Source organism: Anas acuta, chromosome 8 (genome assembly GCF_963932015.1).
Source record: "Anas acuta chromosome 8, bAnaAcu1.1, whole genome shotgun sequence".
NCBI lineage: Eukaryota > Metazoa > Chordata > Aves > Anseriformes > Anatidae > Anas > Anas acuta.
In genome coordinates, this window is record NC_088986.1 from 5,533,697 (window position 1) to 5,557,882 (window position 24,186).

General features: G+C 40.0%; 2 protein-coding genes and 1 long non-coding RNA gene across 5 annotated transcripts; 2 read left to right on the forward strand and 1 right to left on the reverse strand.

Annotated features, from left to right (window-relative positions):
- The first annotated feature begins 859 nt into the window (after window positions 1–859).
- Window positions 860–5,648, forward strand: YIPF1 (Yip1 domain family member 1). Of its 3 annotated transcripts, none has more exons than XM_068690346.1 (9): window positions 860–1,020; window positions 1,130–1,290; window positions 1,472–1,552; window positions 1,668–1,755; window positions 1,875–1,991; window positions 2,996–3,162; window positions 3,604–3,786; window positions 4,756–4,847; window positions 5,267–5,648. In XM_068690346.1, exons 1-8 carry the CDS (start codon window positions 990–992, stop codon window positions 4,840–4,842), a joined length of 915 nt encoding a protein of 304 aa, XP_068546447.1. In that variant the 5' UTR covers window positions 860–989; the 3' UTR covers window positions 4,843–4,847; window positions 5,267–5,648. The 3 variants fall into 3 exon arrangements, with proteins under 3 accessions (XP_068546447.1, XP_068546446.1, XP_068546448.1); XM_068690345.1 differs by having other exon boundaries at window positions 5,355–5,648; XM_068690347.1 differs by having other exon boundaries at window positions 5,415–5,648.
- On the reverse strand, window positions 5,457–6,283 carry LOC137860281 (uncharacterized). Its single transcript, XR_011098803.1, has 2 exons — window positions 6,154–6,283; window positions 5,457–5,713 (listed from the first exon to the last, which is right to left on the reverse strand). It is a non-coding gene; the product is annotated as an uncharacterized lncRNA (long non-coding RNA).
- On the forward strand, window positions 5,940–23,304 carry NDC1 (NDC1 transmembrane nucleoporin). Its single transcript, XM_068690344.1, has 18 exons — window positions 5,940–6,093; window positions 6,181–6,301; window positions 6,967–7,068; window positions 7,483–7,657; window positions 8,150–8,288; window positions 9,628–9,736; window positions 11,211–11,262; window positions 11,895–12,027; window positions 14,080–14,172; window positions 15,467–15,548; window positions 16,441–16,596; window positions 17,694–17,948; window positions 18,080–18,198; window positions 18,450–18,500; window positions 19,642–19,705; window positions 20,713–20,813; window positions 21,793–21,953; window positions 23,045–23,304. Exons 1-18 carry the CDS (start codon window positions 6,043–6,045, stop codon window positions 23,106–23,108), a joined length of 2,028 nt encoding a protein of 675 aa, XP_068546445.1. The 5' UTR covers window positions 5,940–6,042; the 3' UTR covers window positions 23,109–23,304.
- Window positions 23,305–24,186: the final 882 nt, after the last annotated feature.

Here is a 24,186-nt window from a genome sequence, read left to right on the forward strand (position 1 = left end):
GGACTCGTCACACAGGCGGGGAGAACGCCCAGAAAAGTATTATATATATATATATATATATATATGTAAAAATGTATATATACATATATGTATACATATATTTTATAAAAAAATATATTTTTATTGTATAAAAATGTATATATACATATATGTGTCCATATATTTTATATATATACACATTTTATATGGACACATATGTATATATACATTTTACATACATATATATGTATAAACATATATATTACCATATATTTAGCTATGCATATATGTATAGATATGAAAAGTATTTTATGTATATTTGTTTGTATTTTATATACACGTGTGTATTTTATATAAAATTATATATATGTGTGTATATTTATTTAAAATAGACGCAAAATACACATGTATTTTGTATATGATATATGTAATAATGCATTTTACCCATATAATACTTTAAAATACATATCTATTACCATATATATTTATATATAAAATACACACTGCATTTGTATTTGCAAAATGCTCACTGCATTTTATATATAAGTATATAAAAATTGGTATTATATCCACTGAAATACCCACATATTACTGTGTATGTTTGCACACATAACGGGCCATTATACCTGCACAAGCACATTATGCTGTGTATGTATATATATTTGTAAACCGCCCGCCAGCAGGCAGTGTTTATGTCCCACCCCACACAGCCACTCGGGCCGCTCCCCCCTTACCCCCCCCCCCCGTTTCCAGCCCCCAGCCCCGCCTCCCACCCGCCCCTCGGGGCAGGGCCGCGGGCCCTTTAACGGCGCGGGCGGAGCCGGAAGAGGAAGCGCGGCGGCGCCTCCGATTGGCCGCCCTGCGCCGCGAGCCTTCTCCGGAGCGCGAGGGGCGGGGGAGGAGAGGCGAGCAGCGCGGCCTCCCATTGGCCGGCGGGGCGCGGCGTGCGCGGCCCCTTTAAGCGCTCGGAGCGGCGGCTGCGGGCCGGGAGGCGGCTCGGCGGGGGCTGCATGGCGGCGGCGGACGGGCTCCAGTTCCCAGGTGAGGGGCGGCGGGGGCCGAACCCGCGGCCCGGGGAGCGGAGCGGGGCCGGGTGGGGCCGGGCGGGGGCAGCCGCTCAGCGCCCGCCCCGCCCCGTGCCTGCTCGCAGAGTTCGCCGACGCGGCCAGCCTGCTGGCGGCCAACCCCGACGCCACCACCATCAGCATCGAGGAGCCCGACGGCACCAAGAGCCAGCGCGGCCGGCAGCAGGAGCCGGGCAGGGAGGAGGACGACGAGCTGCTGGGCAACGATGACTCGGATAAAACGGAGGTGAGGGCTGAGCGCGGCCAGGGGGCAGCGGGGCTGTGCAGCTGGCAGGGAGCCTGTGAGGCGGAAGGAGCCTGTGCTGTAAATGGTGTCATCTGTGGGCATGTAACTGCTGGGTAAACAAACCACGAGTGCATAAATTACGTGCTTGTAACGTTTGCACCTTTCTTCTTGCACCATGAAGCTGCTGGCGGGACAGAAGAAAAGTGCCCCGTTCTGGACGTTTGAGTACTACCAGACGTTCTTCGATGTGGACACTTACCAGGTTAATGCTCCTCGTCAGAGGAGGAAAACTGTTATCTGAGCCATGCCTTATCCAGGCACTGAGGGTTTCTCCTTTTTCCATGTTTCCAATCAGATAAATCTGTGTGTTTTCATAGGTCCTGGACCGAATCAAGGGTTCTGTTTTCCCAGTACCAGGGAGGAACTTTGTAAGGCTGTACATCCGCAGCAATCCCGACCTCTATGGTAGGTATGGGGTGTGATATGGGGTGTGAGGCATTCTCTTCTGCACTAAACATTTGGAGTTGTATTGTTTTACAATTATTCTGCCTTATTTTCTTACTGAACTTGTGTTTCCTGTTAAGGTCCCTTTTGGATATGCACCACGCTCGTCTTTGCCATTGCTGTTAGTGGCAATCTCTCAAACTTCTTCATCCATCTGGGCAAGCCGACCTACCACTATGTGCCCGAGTTCAGAAAAGGTTTGTAAGTACAGTCCTGAGGGTTTTTTTGTGTGTTTGCTTGCTTGTTTTAATGTGCTAGTGCAGTGATGTGAAAAACAGGCCATAGCTTTGACTTACTGCTTTCTTTAAGTTTTTAGACATGCAAAAGAAGTCCTTAAAGTGGGCTGTAACTGGCAGACCCCTGCTCCTGGGAAGCATAAAGTAGCTGCAAAGTAAAGTTTTAGCAGAGCAGACAGGAATAATTAGAATAGCTATTTTTCTAGCTTTAGTGCGTGTGTCCAGCAGTGGCCACTGTGGTGCTTTTGTAGATGCTTTCGTGGGCCCATGGACACCCGGGAGCCTGCAGGCCTCAGAAAGGAAATGACTGAGTTGGGTTTTTACTCACATCACCTACCGAGGGCTGGAAGTGGTTGCCTTCTGGAGGACTGAGCACTAAGCCCAGCTGATACGTGCTCCAGGAAGTCAGACTCAGAAGCCAATTACATTTGCCTGTTCTTATAGTTTGAAGGAGACTGCTGTCCCTGCAGAACATAGATGTCTGCTGGGAGACTACTCAAGTAGATTTGACACTCGTGGCTGTGTTCTCTCATTTTTTTTATTTTTTTTTTTTTAGCAAAATTTATCATTTGGGGCATGACCCTACAGCATGTCTGCATTCTGCTCTCACTTTTTGGTATCTGTCAGTAGCTGAATTTCTACTTTTAAGAAAGGTTTTCTTTCCTATGTGGCTCTTCTTTTCACACTGAAAATGATAGCATTTTACACCCAAGTATAATAAATAAATTGAAAATGACAATAGAACAGTTTCTGAACTCTTTAATTTTAAAATAATTTGAAATGCTGGCAAAGTAGTTGGTGTAAAGTGGTTATAAATGCAGAATTCTCAATTTATTAATAAATTTATGCTTTACCTTTTGAAAGTAATTTCAAAAGCAGCTTTCTAGTTTTCACGCTGAATGCTTCATACATTTGATTCTGGCTTGTATTCTAATACAATGTTAAATCTTTTGACATGTTTCCAGTGTCCATAGCAGCAACAACAATTTTTGCATACGCTTGGCTTGTTCCCCTTGCTCTCTGGGGATTTCTGATGTGGAGGAACAGTAAAGTTATGAACATCGTCTCGTACTCATTCCTGGAGATAGTGTGTGTATATGGCTACTCCCTCTTCGTTTATATCCCCACAGCGGTACGTATGGCCTAAGGAGTGTGTCCCTACATTACACGCCCTGAAAAAAGCTCCTGGTTTAAAAACAGGGCTATTTCTTACAAGATTGTTCATATTGATCAAAGTCTTGGGGAATGGACAAATCTTTTAGCTTGGCTAAACTAAAGCTTTTGTTCAAGTTTGTCTAGAATCAAGTGGTCCCAGAAAAGTCTGGGGCAGGTCATTTCCCCAGAGGCAGCAAATCCAAGTAAGGGATAACTCAGGGGACATGAACTTGTCATGCCTGCCAGTAAAGCTCCTTGCTCCTGTAGCTGCTATTAGCATTGTTCATTCCTCAAATAAAGCTTGAGTTAATTTGTGCACAAATTGTCTGGACGTGGTGAAATGTCAGAGAACAATGCATTCAATAAATGAATCATTGTTTCACACAGTCTATTTGACGGTTGCTTTCCTCCCTTACAGATTTTATGGATTATTCCACAAAAAGTGGTGCGCTGGGTCCTGGTGATGTTCTCCCTGTGCCTTTCGGGGTCTGTTTTGGTGATGACCTTCTGGCCTGCCGTCAGAGATGACAACCGGAGGATTGCACTGGCGACTGTGGTGGCCATTATTCTGCTCCACGCCCTGCTGTCTGTCGGCTGTTTGGTATAGCACTGCCTTTCCTCTTTAACCTGCTATTACCTGGGGCTTGCAGCATGGTACAGTGCAGGGAGGGAGGGGCTGGCTTGTTGCTAGAAAGTCTTTTTTAATCAAGAAACAAGAAGTACTTTTGAAAAGGCTCCAAAGGAAAATCTCTCATTATTTCAAAACTGTATGCCAATCTGACTGACAGTGCCAATAACAAACAATAATGAAGATAGCTTTAAAACAAAATTACTCACAGAACAGAATTTTTATCAGGATTTCATTGTAGTGTCAGCAAAGCATTAATCTTTGTTGTATCCAGTGACAGTGTATTCCAACAAATACTATGCTTAGTTAATCCTTTAAAATGATTAAATGCTCAGTTTATAGTGTGTGCTTATGAGTTTAATATATAAAAATACAAACTTGCCAGAACTTAGTAAATCAGCATTTTGAAAGCAGAAGACCATGATGCTACTGAAATGCATAATGTCAAGGACTTAAATTATGTTTTGTCTCCTTGTTGCACTAAGCGGAATGATACGGTACTGGCTTTAGTTCTGACCCCACTTCAGTTTCCAGAATAGATAAATTTGCTCAGCATGCAGGAAGAGGGCAAAACACAGGAGTCAGCTGGGAGTTCCTGTTCCTATAGGTTGCCTGGAGCTTCATCTGTTAATCAGCAAACAGTCAAGTAAATTTCTGCAGTCCTGTCTCTTCCAGTACAGATCATTTCAAAGGCCTTGAGAAGCTAAGTGCTGGCTGCTGTTACATTTAAAAGTCCTGTTTAGAGTACTATTTTGAATATTTCTAATCTGATAAAAACACTTAGAAACAATTGAAATCTTTTGTTTCAGTGCTGTGTTAGCACCCCGTGAACAGTGGATGTGGAAAGTGTGAACGGGGGTTGGTGAGGCAGCACTGTGTTTCCTTCTAAATGGTCTTTTTTTTTTCTTTTTTTTTTTTTTTCCTCTCTCTTCAATAACTTAGGCTTACTTCTTTGATGCCCCTGAAGTGGATTTTCCTGTACCTATTGTCCCTGCTCACAACGGAACAACACTAATAAAAGCTCAGTAAATAAGGTGAGGTTCAAATCTCAGATTTCTTCTGTAACCACTTGAAAACATTACCCTCTGGTTAGGGACACAGGTATTTTGAAACTCTTTCCAGAAAAGCGTTTAACAGCTGGATTCTGCCAAATGGCGTCCACATATAAATAACATTTATTAGCTTTTCTTCCAGTTGTAATGTTAAAATATAGCCATAAAAATGTGAAAGACTGAGGAGCAATGACAAATTACCTTTCTTTTATTTAAGGCTTACTCTTGACAAAGAAATGTTTAAATAACATGTATTTAGATAATGTACTCTATCCCTCAGGTCATTTCAAAAGCGGCCTTTAGTCCTTTCTAATAAGTATTTATTAGAATTTAATTCTGGAAGTCAAACGTGAGCAAAAATCAATTATATTTGCGTTCCCCTTTGCTTTTAATGCTGGAAGGAAGCAGTGTTTCCCCCGTGGTGTCTGTGACGTGGTATTTTGGAGCAGCAGCTGTGTGTACAGGGACATGGGTGTGCTCTCTGCGCAGGGCTGACGCTGTGGCTGAGCCGTACACCCGATCTGCATTCCTCCCGTGGCGTGGTTTCAGCCTCGGCTCCCTGCTGGCCAGGCGCGCTGCCGGAGGGAGACGAATCCCAAATCCCATGGGATGGAGGTGATGACGGGGAGCGAGTCCAGGAGACGAGCCACGGCCAGGCCTCCGTGAGCACACCATCCAGAAGCATATATGTGAAAAACCAGAGTATTCCCTACGTAGAAGTTATGTTAGATTTAAATAAATATCTATGCCAGGCGAAAGCGATCATTAAAAGCCGTGACACGATTTTATTGGCGTGGGTCAGTGTGAGAATCTTTCCTCCTGCGGGGCCACTTCCTCTTTCTGTGTACCTATTGGGACACAAAAATACCGTTTTTGACACGTGTTACTGTCAAAAATGTTGTAAAAAACTTAAAATTCAGAGAAGGGGACTGGGCAAACCCCTCCCCCCCAGGGCCTTTCCCCGCCTCAGGCTTCCCCCCCCCCCCAGGCGCGCGGTGCATGCTGGGCCTTGTAGTCCTCCCCGCCCCCTCTCCCCGTTACCCCTGGGCGCGCTCCCCCCCTAGCGGCCGCCTTCCCGCTCATTTCCCGGCGTGCCCCGCACCGGAAGCCGCCTCAGCGCTCAGCGGAAGGGGGCGGCGGCCGCTTCGAACGGCGGCGCGGGCGGCCGGGCCCGGCCATGGAGGCGGCGGCGGCGGCCTCGTGCCGGCAGCGGGCGCTGCTCCGCCAGGTGAGCGCGGCCCCGACCCCCTCCTCGCCCCCCACCCGGTCCCGCCGCACCCCTCCTCACCTCCTGACGCTGTTTTGCCTCCCGCAGGTGCTGGGCTGGAGGCTGGCGGCCGCCGTCGCCTGGTCCGTGCTGCTGCTGCCCGCCTGCACCGCCGCCTTCGTGCTGCTCGGCCGCGCGCAGCCGCTCCGCCCGCTGCGCTGGATCGCCGGTGGGTGGCACGGGCACCGCAGCTCCTCTGTGGGTTTTGTCCCGTCTCTGTGTTGGGCTCGGTCTCACGATGAGTAGGGGCTGCCTGGCGTTGCGTTGCCCCTCTTTGTGCGTTGCTAAGTGTCGTGCAGGCTTTGAGATGTAAATTTCTGTGTTATTTATGACCACCAGAGCTATGGCTTTCTCTAGGTAGTGATAACAAGTGGGTATATCCTTCAGAGAAAAAACATGAGGTGATAGAAGCAGCCCTCTGCTTTGAGTACCTGAATGCATTTCCCCTTTGCCCCATGGGCAACTGCTCCTTCCATGAAGAACTTCGGGTTCCTCTCATCACGGTGCTTTGAATCTCAAGTGGAATTCCCAAAAGAGCATGCTCAACGTAGTGGACTCTCTCTCCCTCCAGTGTACACGCAGAAAATGAATGGAAGTATTTAGCTGGAAGCTTGATACCTGTGAGCAGTTAGTTGCTTGAGGCAGACAGACTTGATTTCTTTCCCCCTTTGAAAATATAAAGGCCTGAAAGACAACTAAAAAAAAAAATCACTTTGTCAGGAGTTTCTTATCTTCCTGGTGTGTATCTTCCTTCACTCTGTTAAGTGTCTGTTAATGTCACTGCTTTGCTACTGCAATTTTCTGAGCAATAATTGTTTTTTTTTCTTATTTTAGATTCCTTCAATGATTTGTATACTTCCTACGTCATCTTTTGTATCCTCCTTATGTCTGTGGTGATACTGGTAATAAGCATCTTCAACGTCGAATTCTATGCAGGTGGGTTATACACATTGCTGAACTCGCTATAAAACCTGGCTTAAAAGGGATGGCCGTTTAAGGGATTTGCGTGTACATTCAGTGTACTTAGCACTGACAGATTTCTTTATAAATTAATATAGAGAGAAGTTATTTTTAAGTAGAGGTAGCGATTTCTATTTGCTCAGTACTGCAATGATGCAGGGAGGCCATGAAAACAGTGGACTTGTGTGAGTCTGAGGGGGGCTCAAACAGCCAAAGGCAAAGCATTTCAGATTCCTGCTACCTCATGGCTAATACCCCCTTCAGCTGAGCTGCTTCATTTACTAGAGACTGATTGCAGCTGAGAAGTTCTTTTGGTGCCAGCGGCATTCTTTTCAAAAGGGGGTTTTTATTAGTAACAACTGAAAATTCACTTTTGGCTTTTATTTACAGTTGTGCCATCGATACCGTGCTCTCGATTAGCGCTGATAGGAAAAATTATTCATCCTCAGCAAGTTATCCATTCAGCTGTTCATGCTGTAATGGGAATGCTGGTTGCTTGGTGCGCTGCAGTTATGACAAAAGGGAAGTTCCAGTTTCTTGCTGTGCCCTGCACGCCTTCAGAAAGGTAATCGTGAGTGTTAACGATAAATTATGCAAAGAATTTATGTTGTAAAGTGTATTTACTGATGGCCTTTATATAAATAGAAGGCTAAAATTTGAGTGCTATCAAAAATGAGCAAAGCATTTGTTGATGTCCTTTAATAAAGGTTAGGCAGCAGCCTATTTTATAAATATTGTGATGCGTAGAGAGATATCCGGGCCAGAAAAACAGAATTGCTGGAACTGTTAATGGAAAGTTGAACGATGACAGAACAGTTATTTGAACTGATTCTTAGTCTTCTGGTTGATGTGATGTACTAAATATAAGAAACATCCTTGTACATAAATTACAAAAGTAGGTAGTGGGAGTTTTACTTCAGGAAAAAAAAAACTTACTGAGATATCATCATGTGTACTGATCAGGAGAGTAAAATTGAACTTCTGATTCAAACTTATGAAGATTAGAATGACTACTTGTTTTTTAAGCTTTGTATTAATATTAAGTTCTCTATTTTAGCCCAGAAAATGCTGTTCCTCAGATGTGCCTAAATGAATATCACCTCTTTTTTCTGCTTTCTGGAGCTTTCATTGGATACAGTTACAGCCTCTTGTATCTTATTAACAATATGAATTATTTGCCATTTCCAATTATACAGGTAAGAGATTTAAACACCTTTGCAGAAAGACATGTCTAAATGAAACTGACAAAAAAAGCCTTGATTTTTTTTTTTTTTAATATGGCTGTACCAGCTGTTGGCAGACTTTCACCAATATATGAAGTGTGTACTCATATAGCTTCAGATGCCAGTGGTGTTCACCTTCTTTCTTCCTGCTCAGCACCTTTCAAACGAACATAGAAATCCAGACTGACAGAGCCCCTCTGTTGTGTGTTGAAAGCTGATTAAGGTTGATCACTGCAGAAAGTGAGCTGCTGGAAACAGAGAATATCCACAAACCGATCGTTAACTTCAGGAACTGACAATAAGGGTCACCTAAAAGCTGCAAATCATGAGTATTAAAAAAAAAAAAAAATCAGACATAATTTAAAGTCTAAATAGCATAAAGAATTTTGCTTAAAACTCAACATCCAAAGCTACTTTGTGTGTGATGCTATGAAACAGGAATAGCATTAATTTCTTCAGAGGGGCCTCTAGCAGTTCTGAAATCTTACCAGGGAGAAGTGGTAAGGGGCACTCGTGAAACGTCAGCTCAGAAATATTTCTTCTGTTCATGTAGTCCCAGCAGCCGCTAACTTTGCATGATTCCTAGATTTACAAAATCCAACCAATTTGGCAAAATGTGCCTTTAAACAAGGTTGGTTGTACTGGTGGAACACGTTTTAGTCAATCTGTAACCATTTGGTTTGTCAGCACACCGAGCATCATTTTGGTGATGGCTCTAGTTAGTATTTTTTAGAATTGTAGTATTCAAATATTATTTCTTTTTTCTTTAAATGCAGCTTAGCTGAATAAAAAATAAAATTGCTTTTGCTTCGTTTACATATGGTGTCAGACAGGTTGCTTTGTTCTTTTGGAAAGATGCAATTTGTTTGCACAGAGAAAGGCATCAGTATTACACCGCTGTTGCTGCTTGGAGGATTACTGACAACATAACTCAGATATCTGAATTTTCCCAGTGTTTTAATGGAATGCTTGTTTGTCTAACCTGAAATCTAGCAGATGAAATGTCCCTGTTGTTTGTTTTGCATTAGGCAGCATTTTTTATAGTTTCCCGTTGTACACAGTCAGTTTTTCCCTATGCTCCGTTTTCACACTGCTACAAGGAAAGGGATGAAAACTAGAGATGATTATAAAATGACAGAAATAACCTGGGAGAATAAGCAGTAAGTGCAACACATGGCATTGCCTTAACCTATTTTTTAAAACTTGTCTAGACCACACATTTTTAAGTAGTGTCATTTTTTTTTTTTTTTTTTTTACCATTTCATTGCTTTGTTGTGAATGCAGAATATTAAACTAATGTTTTTGTTTTTAGCAATACAAGTACTTACGTTTCAGAAGATCTTTGCCTCTCCTTGTTAAACACAGTTGTGCGGAATCGCTGTATTTGGTCAGAAACTTCTGTGTCGCATATTACTTTTTTGGTAAGGATTCCGAAGTTCTCTAATTTTTTTAATTCCTGTATTTTTGAAAACTGAGTATTTCAGGCAGGCAGGCATTTTATGCTATTTTTCAGCCCCTCAAGTAGCTTGCTGCAGGCATAAGGGCTTATTTAAGCAAAGAGATGTAACAGCTCTCAAAAACGGTGAAAAAAGGCACAGTGTTCATACACTAGTATTAATTCTTAAAGCATCTTAGAATTTTGTTTAATATGTCAGAAATGTTTCTTTTCCAAGGATCTTAACGCCTTCTATAAGGATTTCTCATCTAGTTGGTAACACTGTAAGAACATGACAGTATTCCATGAAGACAGTGGGGAACAGTAATTTTCTAGCCTGAAAACCTGTGGTTTTGGACACTGTGCTGAAACATTGGTCTTCCTCCAGAGGATTGTCTCTGGTTGGTCTCTTCTGTGAGGGAAGGCTCACTACAGGCAGCTGTGAAATAACTCGCACATAGGAGGAGCTACCAAACTAACCAGCGAGCATTTTACAGGTCTGCGTTTGAAAACCTGGCTGCTGTTTTTGTGTCTGTCCTGATCTGCGTCAAAAAGATCATAGACCTGAAAATACTCAAAAAGATCCCAAAGTGCGAATGAAAAAATTTGTTTTCAACTGTAATTTATATTCCCATTTTTCTTTAAATATTCCCAAATCTTCTATAACATGTATGAATATCTCCATGCGTTGGCCTGCTCCTTCCATTGCCTGGTGTTGGGAACGCAGTCTTAGAGCTGAACCCGACATACTGGCAGTGGGTATGACTTCACTGTATATTTTTACTATTTTAAAGCAAAAATTAGCACTTTTGCTCTATTTCTAAATACATTTTTTATTATTGGGAGAAAAAAAGCAATATGCCTCCCTTCTAACTGAGTCCAAAATTTATTCTTTAAAAGTATAGTGAATAATCTATGCTAATGGGGATGATTGGGCTGGACTTCCTAAAAATCAGTGATTTTTTGTTTTGTTATGGTTGTAGTTATACTCCTAAATAATGTAAAAGTATGCTAGAATTGTTTCCATTTTATTTACGTTGGGGGTAAATTACAATTATAGTGCATCTCTATCAATTTCCACTCTCTTAAAAGCACTCTGCTGCTGCCTGAGCTGTGGTGAGAATTAATATTAATTAATTGTAGCCCTCTTTTGTTAGGGAAGAAACAGAAATAATTCCACTGCTGAGAAGCTAGCAAGAAAACTTGAAATAAGATCTACACTCACTGTAAATTTGCTGTCCCGAAGCCTTTTCTCATTGTCTTGTTCCTATTTTTTAGAAAAACAAAACAAAGAAAACCCAAAGGCAGATTGTTTTCTAGTGCACACATGTTACGAGGCCATTCTGTCTCTATACATGCATTCTACTTTGATCTTTCTTTTGGCCTGTTTGTGTACGTTTGTCAGTGTTTTACTTGTTTTAGTGTTTTGTTTTTGTAGTTTTGTATTTTTTCTCCCCTAGGTTATATCCCAAAAGTATGGATAAGTACCACAATGGATCTTCACATAGACAGGTGGGTAACACATTGTGCTTACAGTACTTACAGGAGAATATTGCCAACAGCTCCCTTTCCTAGAGTAGTCCAGCGTAGCTACTTGTTTTTTCTTTGCAACTTTTTTTTTTTGTGTTTAGTAGGATTCTGTTCCTCACTTCCCAGTGCAGAACTTGGGGAGCACTGCATGCTTCTGAAATAAATCCAAGGAGCACCAACTCACCCCCCAGTAGGAATCATCTTACAGATGGTCGTTAAGAGATCCTCTTTGATATTCTTCATTTTCATAGACCTAAAAGAGGCTGACCTCTCCCAATCTAACACGTGTTTTATCTGCTTCTGTGTTTTTTAGCATATTTGCATTTTAAAGTTGGCTATTATTCCTCTTAAAATGGGGAAGTTGGAGCTCTTAATACCTTAAGTGACTGTGGTCATTAATACTTTTGTATTAATTTTTCCTTAATTTCAGTAATTTTGATTTAATTTAATCGGTTACTGAAAAATTAAAGAAATGGGATCCCGTAGCATCTTTAAGAAACTTTTTGGAGGAAAAGAAAAAGGCAACTACAATAGCATCAACTGCAAGAATACAGGTTACTATAGCTGTCTTCCGTAATAAAAATATTTGTATCTTCTCGATGTTTTCTCTGCAGTAAATTGCATCCCCTTGACACTCTGAGTGGCTTACTGGACCTCTCTTTGTTCTACCATACCTGGTTATGTGGTGCATTTCTTCTGATTACCTGGTACATTGCCTGGTTACTCTTCAAGATCTATGCTACAGAGGTTAGTATTTGATGACAATGCTGAAGGTATAGTACAGTGTTTCACAGATACTCTTTTTTTCAAAAAAGTATCTTTGTACTTCATAGAAACTGCCCCATGTTCTTTGTCTTCTTTGGGTGTCAGGATGCTGTCCAGCACAGGGCTCTTTAACGCCTGGCAGGACTTGTTAGCTTGGTCTCTGCCTATGTTCCCATGCAATGATTTTGTATTTGAGTGTGAGTCTATCCAAAGACTCGTGACAAACAGCTGCAGGTTACATGGGAAGATAATATATCCAGGAAACACATAACTCTCAATCCAATTTCTCAATAGAAAAGAGCAGAAAATGATGTCAGTGTTCTGTGAGCTAAGCTCTGGAAATGTCAAATTTCAACAAGCCATCAAAGTCCACAGTTCTCCTAAGCAGAGACATGTTAATAGAATTCAGGCCGCAGTATTAAAATAGACTTCAGGCAATCTTGGGAATTAATACATTTTTGCTTTTTCATTCAATCATTGTTACAAATTAATATGGCTAAAAAAAGATCATTTAAATATATAATGAATCTTATTAAAAATAAATCAGATGGTGATGGGGGGGTAGTGGGGTGAGGAGAAAGTCTTGCCACCAGAGAATTGGGGTTTTGATATTTGGCTAATCCAGGTATTTCCTTGTAAGAATAGAGGAAAATGTGTTCATCTAACTTGGATTTTTTTTTTTTTTGAAAACTTCCTTAGACTGCATTATCAGTTGGAAAACTAGAGAAGTTTAAATCCCTGGCCAATGTACTGGTATGAAGCGCTCTTAAGGGATGAAAGGTTACACAGTGCTTCTTGGAGTATTAGCTTTAATTTTAAAAGGTCTCTGTTGTGATTATATGTGGAAAAAACTGTATGTTGTGATTATATGTGGAAAAATTACCAACAAGTCAAGCATAACTGCTATAATGATGTCAGAATCTGTAGACAGCTGAACAGAAGCTCTGATGTGTGAACAACCTGTGTCAGAGGATAATAGTTGAAGTGCCAGTGGACGTTGTAAGTCATTAATTATTGTATCAGTTACAAAAGTATGGAAAAGAAAAGAAGCATCCAGTTGTGAAGGTATAAAATGGATGTTGTCCTTTTGACTGTTGAACAAAAGATAAGCTGACTCGCCTGAAATTTTTGATTAGCTGAAAACACTTCCAGAGCTGTTCGCAAATGGTTGCAGTGTGTTAACTGAAAAGGCAGTAAAGGTGTAAACTTAGATCAGTTCTATGCAAAATCACTTTATTAACCCTTTGAAAGCAATTGCTATTATAAATTTCCATTTTGTAGTTGGAAAGGGAAGAGGAAAAAAAACAATGGTCTGTAATACAAGTTCAGTGACGTGGGACAGACAGGTAATCTGTGCCCAAACTGGTTCATGTTTAGTAGTATTAAAAAGATGAAATATTTGATAAAACTTTTAAGCACTGTACTTTACATTTTAAACAATGTAGCTGCGAGATCAGGAACTAATTTGTCAAATCACAGAATGTGGATGTCATGGCTAAGAATTTCTTAGTGTATCAGTGTGGTGGTATGGGCTGCTGCCGGGAAAGTTAACATTCCAGCCAGACCCAGTACCATCAGTGAAACAGTGTAAGAGAGGAACTCTAAAGTCTTTCACTACTTGATGAGGAAACCCCTCTGGTTTTCAGCATATTGGTTACGCTATATAAGACAGACGTATAGTGTAGATTTGTCTTGTTTCTGTGTGTGGTGTTACTAGATTTTTTTTCCCCCAGACATGTATTCTAGAGTACTGTTGTAGCAATATGATGCAGGTAACTATATGGATACGTGGAAGGTATTTGAAGATAAGTATAGTTGGATTTTCTAAGACTGCGGTTTTAAATGTAGAGTAGACTTCTTTTCTTGCTGTTTCTGTTAAGTTTCAAAGCTATTTTACAGGAAGTTGAAGCAATTGTGTACGTGCTTTTGTAGTTCATCATTCCTCTAACAAGTAGTGGCTCAGGTGTGGTGTTTCATAAGCTTTTTTCCTTGTGTTTTGCTCTGAATAACACAGCTTCTGATGTTTATATTTAGACACATCATTTTCCTGTTCAGCCAACTTTTGCTGAGGAGACAGACCAGTGCCTGCCTAAAATCTTAAACAGCAACCCTCCCCTGATTATAAAGGTAAGTGGTCTCCCACCATCTTCCTGGACAGATGTGTGCTAGGAAGGTGATTCTGAAACCGTGATCTGTGTAGCAGTTACTTTAGCAGTGGTGCCAGTTCTTAGTTCTTCAAAAAGCTTCCTCAGAACACTCAACAAGGCAGTTTCACTTGGTGAAAACTTGGTTAGTAGTGACATCTGCTGGTGCTCACTATGCTATACTGCTTTTAGCCTGAAGACAGACTACTTTAATTAGAGGTGAGATGTATTTGTCTGCAACAAATGTGCTAGTTTGAACTGATACTAATGCAAAAGGTTAAAAAAATATATATATATTTTTTATTAAAAAAAATATATTTTTTTTTGTTTTAATTTTTTCAGCTTTGGGTCTCTGTCAGGTAAACAGGAATTTTGTCATAGCTTTGTACACTTCTAACGTTTTGCTCCTACTACTTACATTTGAGTTCTAACATGTGATCTCTCTTGAAATTAAAAATTACTCCTATATTTCTGTTGGGAATTGAGATTTTTTTCTGAAAAGACAATAATACAAAAACAACTGAAATCTGGAATTAAAGGAGAAGAATTTTGGTCTGTCTGTGGTAGACATTAATCAAATTTATTGGTTACAATTAAATAAAATTGACCTCATATAAGAAGAATCACATAAATGAAGGTAATATTCTGCACATGGAAGTTCCATACTTAATGATTATATGGATCTGTGATAAAACTAAAGGTACAATAAGCTGCAATTCGTTTGAGTTCTGTTTTAAGCTTTGTGTTATCAAAGGATCTGTGGGGAAGAATTGAGCACAGCACTGTCTACTTTATAATCTCAGCAGTTACTAAAGTGTCTAGCTTATAATTGGGTCTTGCATAGCGAGAGAAATCTGGCTGTCATTGGACTGCCACGTTAACTACTTAATTACATGAAGAAAGCAGTATTAGGTTTTGTACTGTATGGCACACTGCAGCTGAGCTCTGGCTTCCTAAAACAGTTCTGTCTTTAGACTTCTGAGCTCTTTCTGTCTGTGTTGTTAGCTGTTAAGATTAAAAAAATAAATTAAAAAAAAAAATAGTGTAGTAGGTCATTTTTAAAGAATGGTAAAGTTCTCTGAAGCTCTACTTAGTAGCCCCATCCAAAGTGGTTCCAGGGACATGGCAGTCCTTTGCTGCCTCTTTTTTTCCTGTCACTGTGCTGGTTTTAGTCTTTGTAAACTTTGTCTCCGTTAGTGATTGTATTTGTTTGTGGAACTACAGTTTTTAAGGAACCCACTTGGACTTTGTGTGAACTAAAACGTTTTCCTTTGCAGTTCTTAGCCTTACAAGACTTGATGCTGCTTTCCCAGTATTCCCCTGTTCGACGGCAGGAAGTCTTTAGCCTTAGTCAGCCAGGTAATTATAAAAGCGCTCTCATGTTGATTCTTTTTTTTTCTTTTTTTAGTGCTAGTCAGATGCTTTCACTAGTCTTTTTTTTAATGCTGTGATGTATGCTATGTAAGCTGGAAGACCTCATAAGTAAAAGCATTTCTCTGATGCTTGTTCCAAAAGAATGCTTAATTACCTGTATTCATATTGTTTCATCTACTAAACTCAATAAATATCGGTCCCTGTTGTTTGATTTAAATGACAGCCATGAGGAAACACAGGTCTTAAAGTATTGAAAGCAGGGTCCTCTTGACATCACCAATCAAATAGTCTAAACTGAGTAATCTAACAGATGTGTATGTACGCCTAATGGTCAGATGTGAGATTAAATTGAGCATAAATAATGAGTCACCACTGGAGTTTTGAAAGCAAACAATGGCTATGATTCTAATTAGTACACAAGCCTCTTGCTATATACAAAGATAGGGCAGAGAAGGGCAAGTGAAACTGCCTAAAAGACTTCAAAAACTTTATGGCACCTCATCAGGAATTCTGATGTTTGCACTACTTCAGAATTGTTTACCATCACCATTGGTATCACTTGGTTCATTTTAGTTGTTTGGCAGATTTCAAATCTGATGGCCCAAACTGCCTGCATTTTCCACTTGCTTAATGGGTTTTGCTGAAGTCTTTTTTAGAGTTACTCATTGACAGGGAGTAGAATCTGTCCGTGTTTTCATTTTCCTTTCAGTATAAATAAACGGTCACAGTGAAAACACTGTGGCTTTTCTGAAATTGAATGGTGCTATGGTCTTTTAAGCTTAAGCTGAGAGCAAATGTGCACGGTCAGAATAGATGCAGTGATGAACATCAGGATCAAACATGCCTACTGCATTTCATTTTCTCTGCATACTGCTAGGTGGGCACCCTCACAACTGGACTGCAATATCAAGGGAGTGTTTGAGTCTTCTAACTGATCTGACCCAGCGGCTGATCGCACAGCAGGAAGCTGCAGCAGCAAATGGGAGAGCAAAACAGCAAGCAGGAGAGATGAAAGTACTTCCACAGACTCCAGGTATTGTGAGGAAATGCTTGTAAGAGTTTATAAAGCATGGAAATACCTATGCATTACACAGAGGTACATTAATAGGAGTTAAGTTATATGGAAAAATGAGTAGTGGGGTTTTCTGCAAATAAATGGAAACAATAAAAACAAACACTTCCCACCCACAGTTTCATTTCAATTATTCTTTTTGCAGTAACCCCAGAATAAATGGAGAACTTTAAAAGAGCATGCTTTCTTGGTTTGCTTTGTGCGATGTGTTCGATACCGTGTATTTTTCCACACTTGCATTAATTAAGAAAGTAACTATCACAGTTCAAGTAAGTGGTTGAGCCTAGTACAGGGAGAACTTAAGTCTTGCCAAGAGAGGTTTTATAATTTGTGTGGCTGCTCTTGTGATCAGTTTAAGATGGTAAAATTGCTCTTTGTTTTGTTGTTATAGGGACTTTGAATATGTTCATGCAATTTACTGAGTATCACGGTAGTAAAAGAAAAGCCAGTTCGACCTGAGTGAGCTGTGTGCGGTTGGCAGGCATTTGGGGTGTTTCACATGACGGACTCAGGCATCGTTCCTGGCAGCAGAGCTGTGTTAGCACGAGAGCTGCCAGGTAACTGAATCTCGTAGCAGTCAGTGCCTGGGACACAAGTATACTCCTGTCCTGGGAGCAGCAGGGAATTGTTGGCACGTCAGAGGTGGATTTCTTCTAGTGCTGCTGTTGCCTTGGAATTTGACACTGACGTGTCTTTCTAACGTACCAAGCAGAATCAGGAAGAATTGGCATTCTTATGTAGGGATTGTCCTTAAGCAGCTTTGTTTTCTGGTACTTAATACTAAAAGTACACTTTACATTGATACATACCAGCACATAGTAGTGCTAGTTAGCAATGGGGGGGAGGTCCAGAAAGATCTCCCTTAACTGATGAACTTTTAAAATGCTTCATACTCATGTTGATTTTTACTACTTTGCAAGACCACAGTGGGAACAATGTTTGTTAATGAGAATTCTGACAATACAGAAGCTGTTGAAATAGCAATCAAATAGCAGACCCATTACCTATTGCACACGAGCCAGCCTGTTTGTTTACACACAGTGTGTTTGTGTTGTCAGGAGCTGCGGTGACAGAAGACATGCCATTCCAGTCACAGAGATCTAACGTCATTCACAGAGCCTCCATGGCATCCCTGGTTAAATCGCCCCTAATGCCTTCAAAGACATCACCTGGGTCTGATATTGGCTCACCTTTCAGTTCACCTGCTTTAACCTCCAAGGTGGGAATTCTGGATTTAAACTCGCCTTGGCACGGATCAGTCCAAAGTCCTCATGTTATGAGAAGGGGACCAAAGCTGTGGACATCAGGATCAGGTAGACACTTTTCCACTCCACTTGTCCTTAGCCTTCTAGTCATAGGTCTAGCAGATGTCAGTACAGATGTATCTCTTTAGGACTAAAGTGACAGCAACTGCTTTTTTGAAGAAACTGCATTTCTCTTGTAGGTCTGCAAATGAATGGTTCCCACCACGAATCCTTCCCAGTGGTCTCTCTTGCAAGAGTTGGCAGTGAGGCAGTACAGCCCAGCTTTATTTACACATGGCTTCAGAACAAGCAAGAACAGGTAGAGTAAGAGTTGCAGCACAGATATAAGTTACAGCCAGCACAGCTTAGGTGTTCTCTCTGCTGAAAGAACTTTTCATTTTTTTTGAATGAACACTTCCTTCTCTAATTATCTTACATAACTTAATTAAAAAAAACTTTCCCCCCACACCCAATTCCTTTTTACTATGGAAAAAATAGTAGAGTTGAGGAGGTCCAACTGTGCGTACCTTCAGATAAATGCAATATTTTTAATCTTCTGTTTCTTTTCAGATAAAAAACTTCTTGTCAAGACGAGCGCTGATAATGTATTTCTTCAGCAAGGTAGTCATGGGCTTGTTTTGTGACTGAGCAGCATGGTCTATAAATGAACGAGCAGATGGGATCTGCTTTGTCATTGTGCTTCTTACATGTAGCAATGATTATAAAATGATTTCTTTTTAATTTAAGGCTTTCCGTATGTACACTTTTTACTGTGAGATTCACACACCAAGTGCTAAGATGAGGGGAAATAGTGGAGTGGCACAGCTTAGTGGTGGACTTGTCAGTAGTAGGTTAAAGGTTGGGCTAGATGATCTTAGGGGCCTTTTCCAACGTGAATGATTCTGTGACTGATTCCTACTGCAGTAGGCATTCTATACATGCATAAAATAATCCAAATACTTGTTTAAACTAGGCTGTTTATAAACTGCACTTTGCTTAAAGTATCGTGTAGTAAAACACAAGTGAGAACATAAAAACGTGATTGTTTCTGTATGCTAATTGTTAGATGATACGGCCTCTAGTTAAAGTTAGAATCCAGTTAATTTCTTTTTGTCAGTTAATTTTCTTTTTGTGAAACATGGGGAATTTCTCATTTTGAAATAGTCATACTAACATAACTACTGCCTTTCAGGTGCACTGGAGAGCTTAAACTAAACCTGCATAGCATTTATGCAGAAAAACAATTGAGCGTTGCTCTTCACATAAACTTAACTGAATCTTGTTCAATTAACAGAAGCACTCTCCTCTGCAGTAGATCTTTGTTTTTCATAGTTGTAAATGTTTCCTGCAAGCAAAGCTCATATTTTTGTATGCAGATCTTTTCTGTGCATGTGAGAATGACTCATGCTTATGTGTACAGCAGTGTTTTCTGATCAGTTAGATTGAAATGGAGATTGAATCAAATAAGACCATGCAATAGGAATGGAGGGATTGTATTGCTTATTTAGCCCTTGGAAGCTTGTTAGCTAATATGCTTTAATTTTTTTTGGTAGTTCCAATTGGTAGCTATTGTTTTGTGGGCAGCTTCTGCCACAAGAAAACTTTGATTTATTGAAAGATCAGATTTTTCTATGTGTTCCTGAAAATTTGTTAGCCTTGCAGATCTTTTCTGAGGGATGTGACCCTGTCAAATGCCTAATACCTTAATTGAAACCTGCCATGTTGGTCACACTGCACTTAGAATGCTTTGATTTCTTCTCAGCATCCAGAGGCTTCCATCCAAGCTGTTTTCTCCGATGCCCAAATGCACATCTGGGCATTGGAAGGTAAGCAGTTTCTGTTTCCAGCTTTTCTGCACCTTTAGTTTGTTCTGTAGAGCTTTGGTAGCAATTCCTGAACTTGATTTCTGTTGCTTCTCTCCAACATGAATCTCTTTTACATTAGTTTCAGTAATAAACTTACAATGTTTTTAGGAATTAAACTTTCTGTAAAAAGGGTCTGAATTTTTCTCTTGTTAATCACAGAGAGTGTGGGGAGGGAGTGATGGAGGCACTTAAGTAATAAATTAAAAAATAATTGGGAAGAGATTGTCCAGAGAGACTTAAAATAACAGTGAGTATGCGGTTGCACAACAGGATTTTCTTGTTTGTTTCAAAGTCAAGAGCAAACACCAGTGTTTATGGAATCTTTTATAGTATTAGACTGTGCAAACATTGATCAGCTTCCTAGGTTAGATGTTTTATGGGCAGATAAGACAGGCTGTGCCAGACTGAAGGTGATGAGCCAAGAAATACAGTTCTCGGATGAGAATAATACCTACAGCTTCACAAATGAGTGGGAAGTGCTATCTTTGTTGTAACAGGGGCCAAGGGGCTAGGCTGTACAATTTAAAAAATATGATAAAGTAATAAACCAAGAAGAGGTAGCTAAATCCAAATTTCCCTTCAGAGTAGTAAAGTTCTTGTACAAGCTGAACAAAAAAATAAATGATCCAGAAATGTTTCTGTGTGGCTGGGATTGTGAAACAGGTCTTGTCTTTTGGCTGATGTCAGGTACAGTTCCGATCAGAGGAGTGCAAAGAGAGCCAATCCTCTTTTAAAATTTATCTTATTTACCATGTCACTTCATTTATTAATCTCAAGCAACTGTACAGCCGTCAAACCAGTGTCTGATTTAGTCCTGAAGCAAGTCAAAGCTGAGGTGCCTGTTACTTGCCTGTAGTCTCAAGAATTCCACCACATTAGTAGAATCTTCAGGCAAAACTGTGATTTTTGTAAATGGTTTTCAAGTTGAGAATCTTGTAATTATAGCGAACTTTTTTCTCTCCCCAAAGGTCTGTCTCATCTGGTAGCAGCTTCCTTTACAGAAGACCAATTTGGAGTTGTTCAAACTACACTGCCAGCTATCCTGAATACTCTACTGACGCTTCAGGAGGTGAGAACCATTAACTGTTCCTTACCACTGAACAAGTTTATTAGAGGAGAAGTTTTTGTTAATTTTATATTTTGATACCTCTGACCAGTTATAACGTTAAAGTTATCACTGCCATAAACGGCTTCTCATCTGCAGTTAACCTAAACAAAACAGCTAGTAGCCACTATGTTCAATATGGAACAGATGAATAAAAACCTCGTTAGATTTATGAAATGTAGAAGCCACATTTTTTTTACTGGAATTGTTCACTTAAAAATAAGTGGTGCAAAGTGCTCAGTTAAACCTTGTTTCAGGGATGCAGCAGGCTTACTATATTTGAAGCATAGTTAGGGCTTCATCTTTAGTCGCTGTACGCAATTCCTTGTGCAACCCGGAGCATTTGGAGATACTGCAAATTACAGGAGATAATATCAGTGTGGTGTTTCTCTACTAACACTAAGGCATTACTGAAATTGTTCAAATTATCGAGGTTTGGAAATGAGTATTAAAAAAAAAACAAACAGATGTGTTTTCAAGGCATGCATGTCTTATTGAAATACACATTTTATACTTCCTTAATGGAGGAGATTCTTGGAAAGAATGTTGAGGTTATTGAAGCTCTTTGGTGTAAGTCATTTATTCCAAGATCCAGCACTGGGGGGAAGGAAAGGGGAATGCCACTTTTTTTTTTTTTTTTTAAGGAAACGACGTAATACAGAACAGCATTGGTTTTGTACTGCAGTGTGTGTGCTGTGCTTAGCTTTTAAGACTCATAATCAGAGACTCTTATTTCACAGAGCATGTTTCTGTGCTCATATTGATGGCCTAGAAATGAAAGATCTTAAATACAAAGCTTGATCCTAGATGCATATCTTAGTGAATTTCTGAACTCGTGCTTCTTTTTTTGTGCTTTATTTAACATAGACATGTTGCTAGTTCTGTTATAAAATAATTAAATAGATGAAATAAGCTCATCTATGTTTTTTTTTTTCTCAATTAGGTTGTAGACAGACACTTCAAACTGCCTCATGTTTCCAGCAAACCTCCCAGGATCTCGGGAAGTCTGGTGGACACATCTTACAAAACGCTAAGATTTGCACTTAGAGCGTCTCTGAAAACAGCACTGTACCGGATAACTACTGTCTTTGGAGAACACTTAAAGTAAGAACTGCTTCATGATTCCTTGCTTGCTAAATTGAGTTCAGTTAAACCTTGCTGTAGAACCTACAAAAAAGGATATTTGTGCAAGAATCCCTTTAGGACATTATTCTGACATGTTGTTTTAGTATTTTTTGGCTTGGTCAACCTTACAAAATTACTGCATATGTATATGGTCCCTGTTAGAAACTTCACCAAAGATTTCTGGGCAGATGTTTAGTGATTTTTTTCATGAACTCTTTAGATGTGGTTCATGAATACCACTCATTTAATAAATTGTAGCTGTTGAAAAGAAAGTAAAACAGCTAGAGACAAATATCTTTTTAGTGGGGAGAGAGTTCTAAAAAACCCGTGGAGCCCCCAAATAATCAAACTCCCACCCTTCTTGGTTGTCTGACTCTCAGCTGCTGTCACAGCAGGCAGACTCTTATACTTGGCCTAAATATGTGGGACTGAAACATCCTTCAGAACCTGCCCATCTCTGTGGGGATGAAATTTCACTCAGTTTGGAAGCACTAGATATACAGCAGAGATCATTTGTTTGAGAGATTCTTTCTTTCTTAAATGATTCTTGCAAGGTAAACAATTGCTCATGAAGCTGAATCAGAGAAAGTTCATACTGGATATTAGGAAAAGGTTTATTCATCAAGGGGACATTTGGGCACTGGAAAAGGCTTCAAGCGTGCTGGAGTTCAAGAAGCATTTGGACAACGCTCTCAGATGCATGGTTTAATTTTAAGTAGTCCTTTGTGGAGCCAGGAGATGAATGATCCTTGTGGTTCCCTTCCAATTCAGGATGTTCTGTCAGTATATGATTCCGTGATTTACATGGCTAAAGAAATGGATGAGGTTTCTGAGGACAAGTGTCTTTCAGTAGTGAAAGCTGTTGGGGTTAAGAACTGACACTTTTAATTATTAATATCTACCTTTGTTTGTTTTTCTTGGAACGCGGGTTTTTCATACAGCTGGGTTTTCTAAATTTCAGCTCAAGTGTAGTTGTTTATTTCAATGTATACTTAGTTTTGGCTTGAGGCTTTATTTTGTGGTGTATTACATTTAATGTAAAACCTTATGTTCTGTGTTTTGTTTTTTAGTGCAGTGCAAGTGTCTCCAGAACATAAGAAAAGACTTCAGCAGTTCTTGGAATACAAAGAATAAACAACAGATTTTGATACAGCTACAGTCGGTTCGATACTCTTGGTAAGAAGAAGGTGGAACTACTGAGCTGTTTTATCGTGGCTTTTTGGAAAAGCATGTGGAAGCACAAGTTGCAGAATAAAACTCTTAAAGTTGTAGAAAATGTTTCAGTTTTGGATCGGTTCGTCTTTTGTACAATAAAATGTTTTAAAATTCATCTTGCCTTCTTTTAATATCACTTACAGGTGAGAGTGTCAGTGTGTCAGCTCTTATTTCATGTAAGACTGTGATGTTTGAGATTATCAGTTACTTTGCCAGTCAGATCCCTCTCTGTCCCTCTCCCCTTGCCTTCTTTTCCTATTCTTTCTTGATAAAGGGCTGAGTAGAGATTTACAGATACTTAATGTGCCTAGTGTTTCATAAATTCAGCTGATAGTACGTTTAGTGCAGATGAAGGATGTACTTTAAGGATAGGGAACAGATGTGTCAAGGAATGAAACATCCTTCTCTTCTGTCAGATGGAAATACTCCTTCTGGGCAAAATGGGTGTGCAGAAAAGCATTGTTAACGCACAAATACCACTTGAAGCTATCAGCTTGGATTTTATCTCTAAGGTGACCTAGAAAACTAAGTTCTGATCTACCCTGAAACATCCAGGAAACATTACTCTGTGTGGTAAAACTCCCAAGTAGTGACGTTGTGACAACATACCCAGATATCTCAAAAATAATTAAATAAATTTAAAAAAATATATATATATATATATGCATTATTGGTAGCTTCTGATGAGAAGTATGATTTTAAAAGCATTTTTTAAAAAAACTGTATTCTTAAGCAAACCTGACAAAGTTGTTTGAAAAGAAACAATCCCATTTTTAAACTGACTCCAGTTACTGTGATGTCTACACGAAACTTGTATGGATTATGAAGTGTTGAGAGGTAGCTGCAGTAGTTGTATCTCAAGGCTGAGTTGGTAGTGGATATTAGAACTATATTCCTTTCACTATATTCCCTTCGGGTTGGGGTGGCTTACAGCAAACACCCTATGGGGCTGGCCAGCCTTTCATTATATTTAGGGTTAGACACAAAGTTTTTTAAA

Bases quoted from the DNA above. Each gene is read 5' to 3' on its own strand.
- YIPF1 (XM_068690346.1), top strand. From the start codon at position 990: ATGGCGGCGGCGGACGGGCTCCAGTTCCCAG. The intron at 1,756-1,874 runs GTAGGTATGGGG...TTTCCTGTTAAG, and splicing joins CAGCAATCCCGACCTCTATG to GTCCCTTTTGGATATGCACC. The intron at 3,163-3,603 runs GTACGTATGGCC...CCTCCCTTACAG, and splicing joins TCGTTTATATCCCCACAGCG to ATTTTATGGATTATTCCACA.
- NDC1 (XM_068690344.1), top strand. From the start codon at position 6,043: ATGGAGGCGGCGGCGGCGGCCTCGTGCCGGCAGCGGGCGCTGCTCCGC. The intron at 6,094-6,180 runs GTGAGCGCGGCC...TGCCTCCCGCAG, and splicing joins AGCGGGCGCTGCTCCGCCAG to GTGCTGGGCTGGAGGCTGGC. The intron at 9,737-11,210 runs GTAAGGATTCCG...TTTCTCCCCTAG, and splicing joins TGTCGCATATTACTTTTTTG to GTTATATCCCAAAAGTATGG.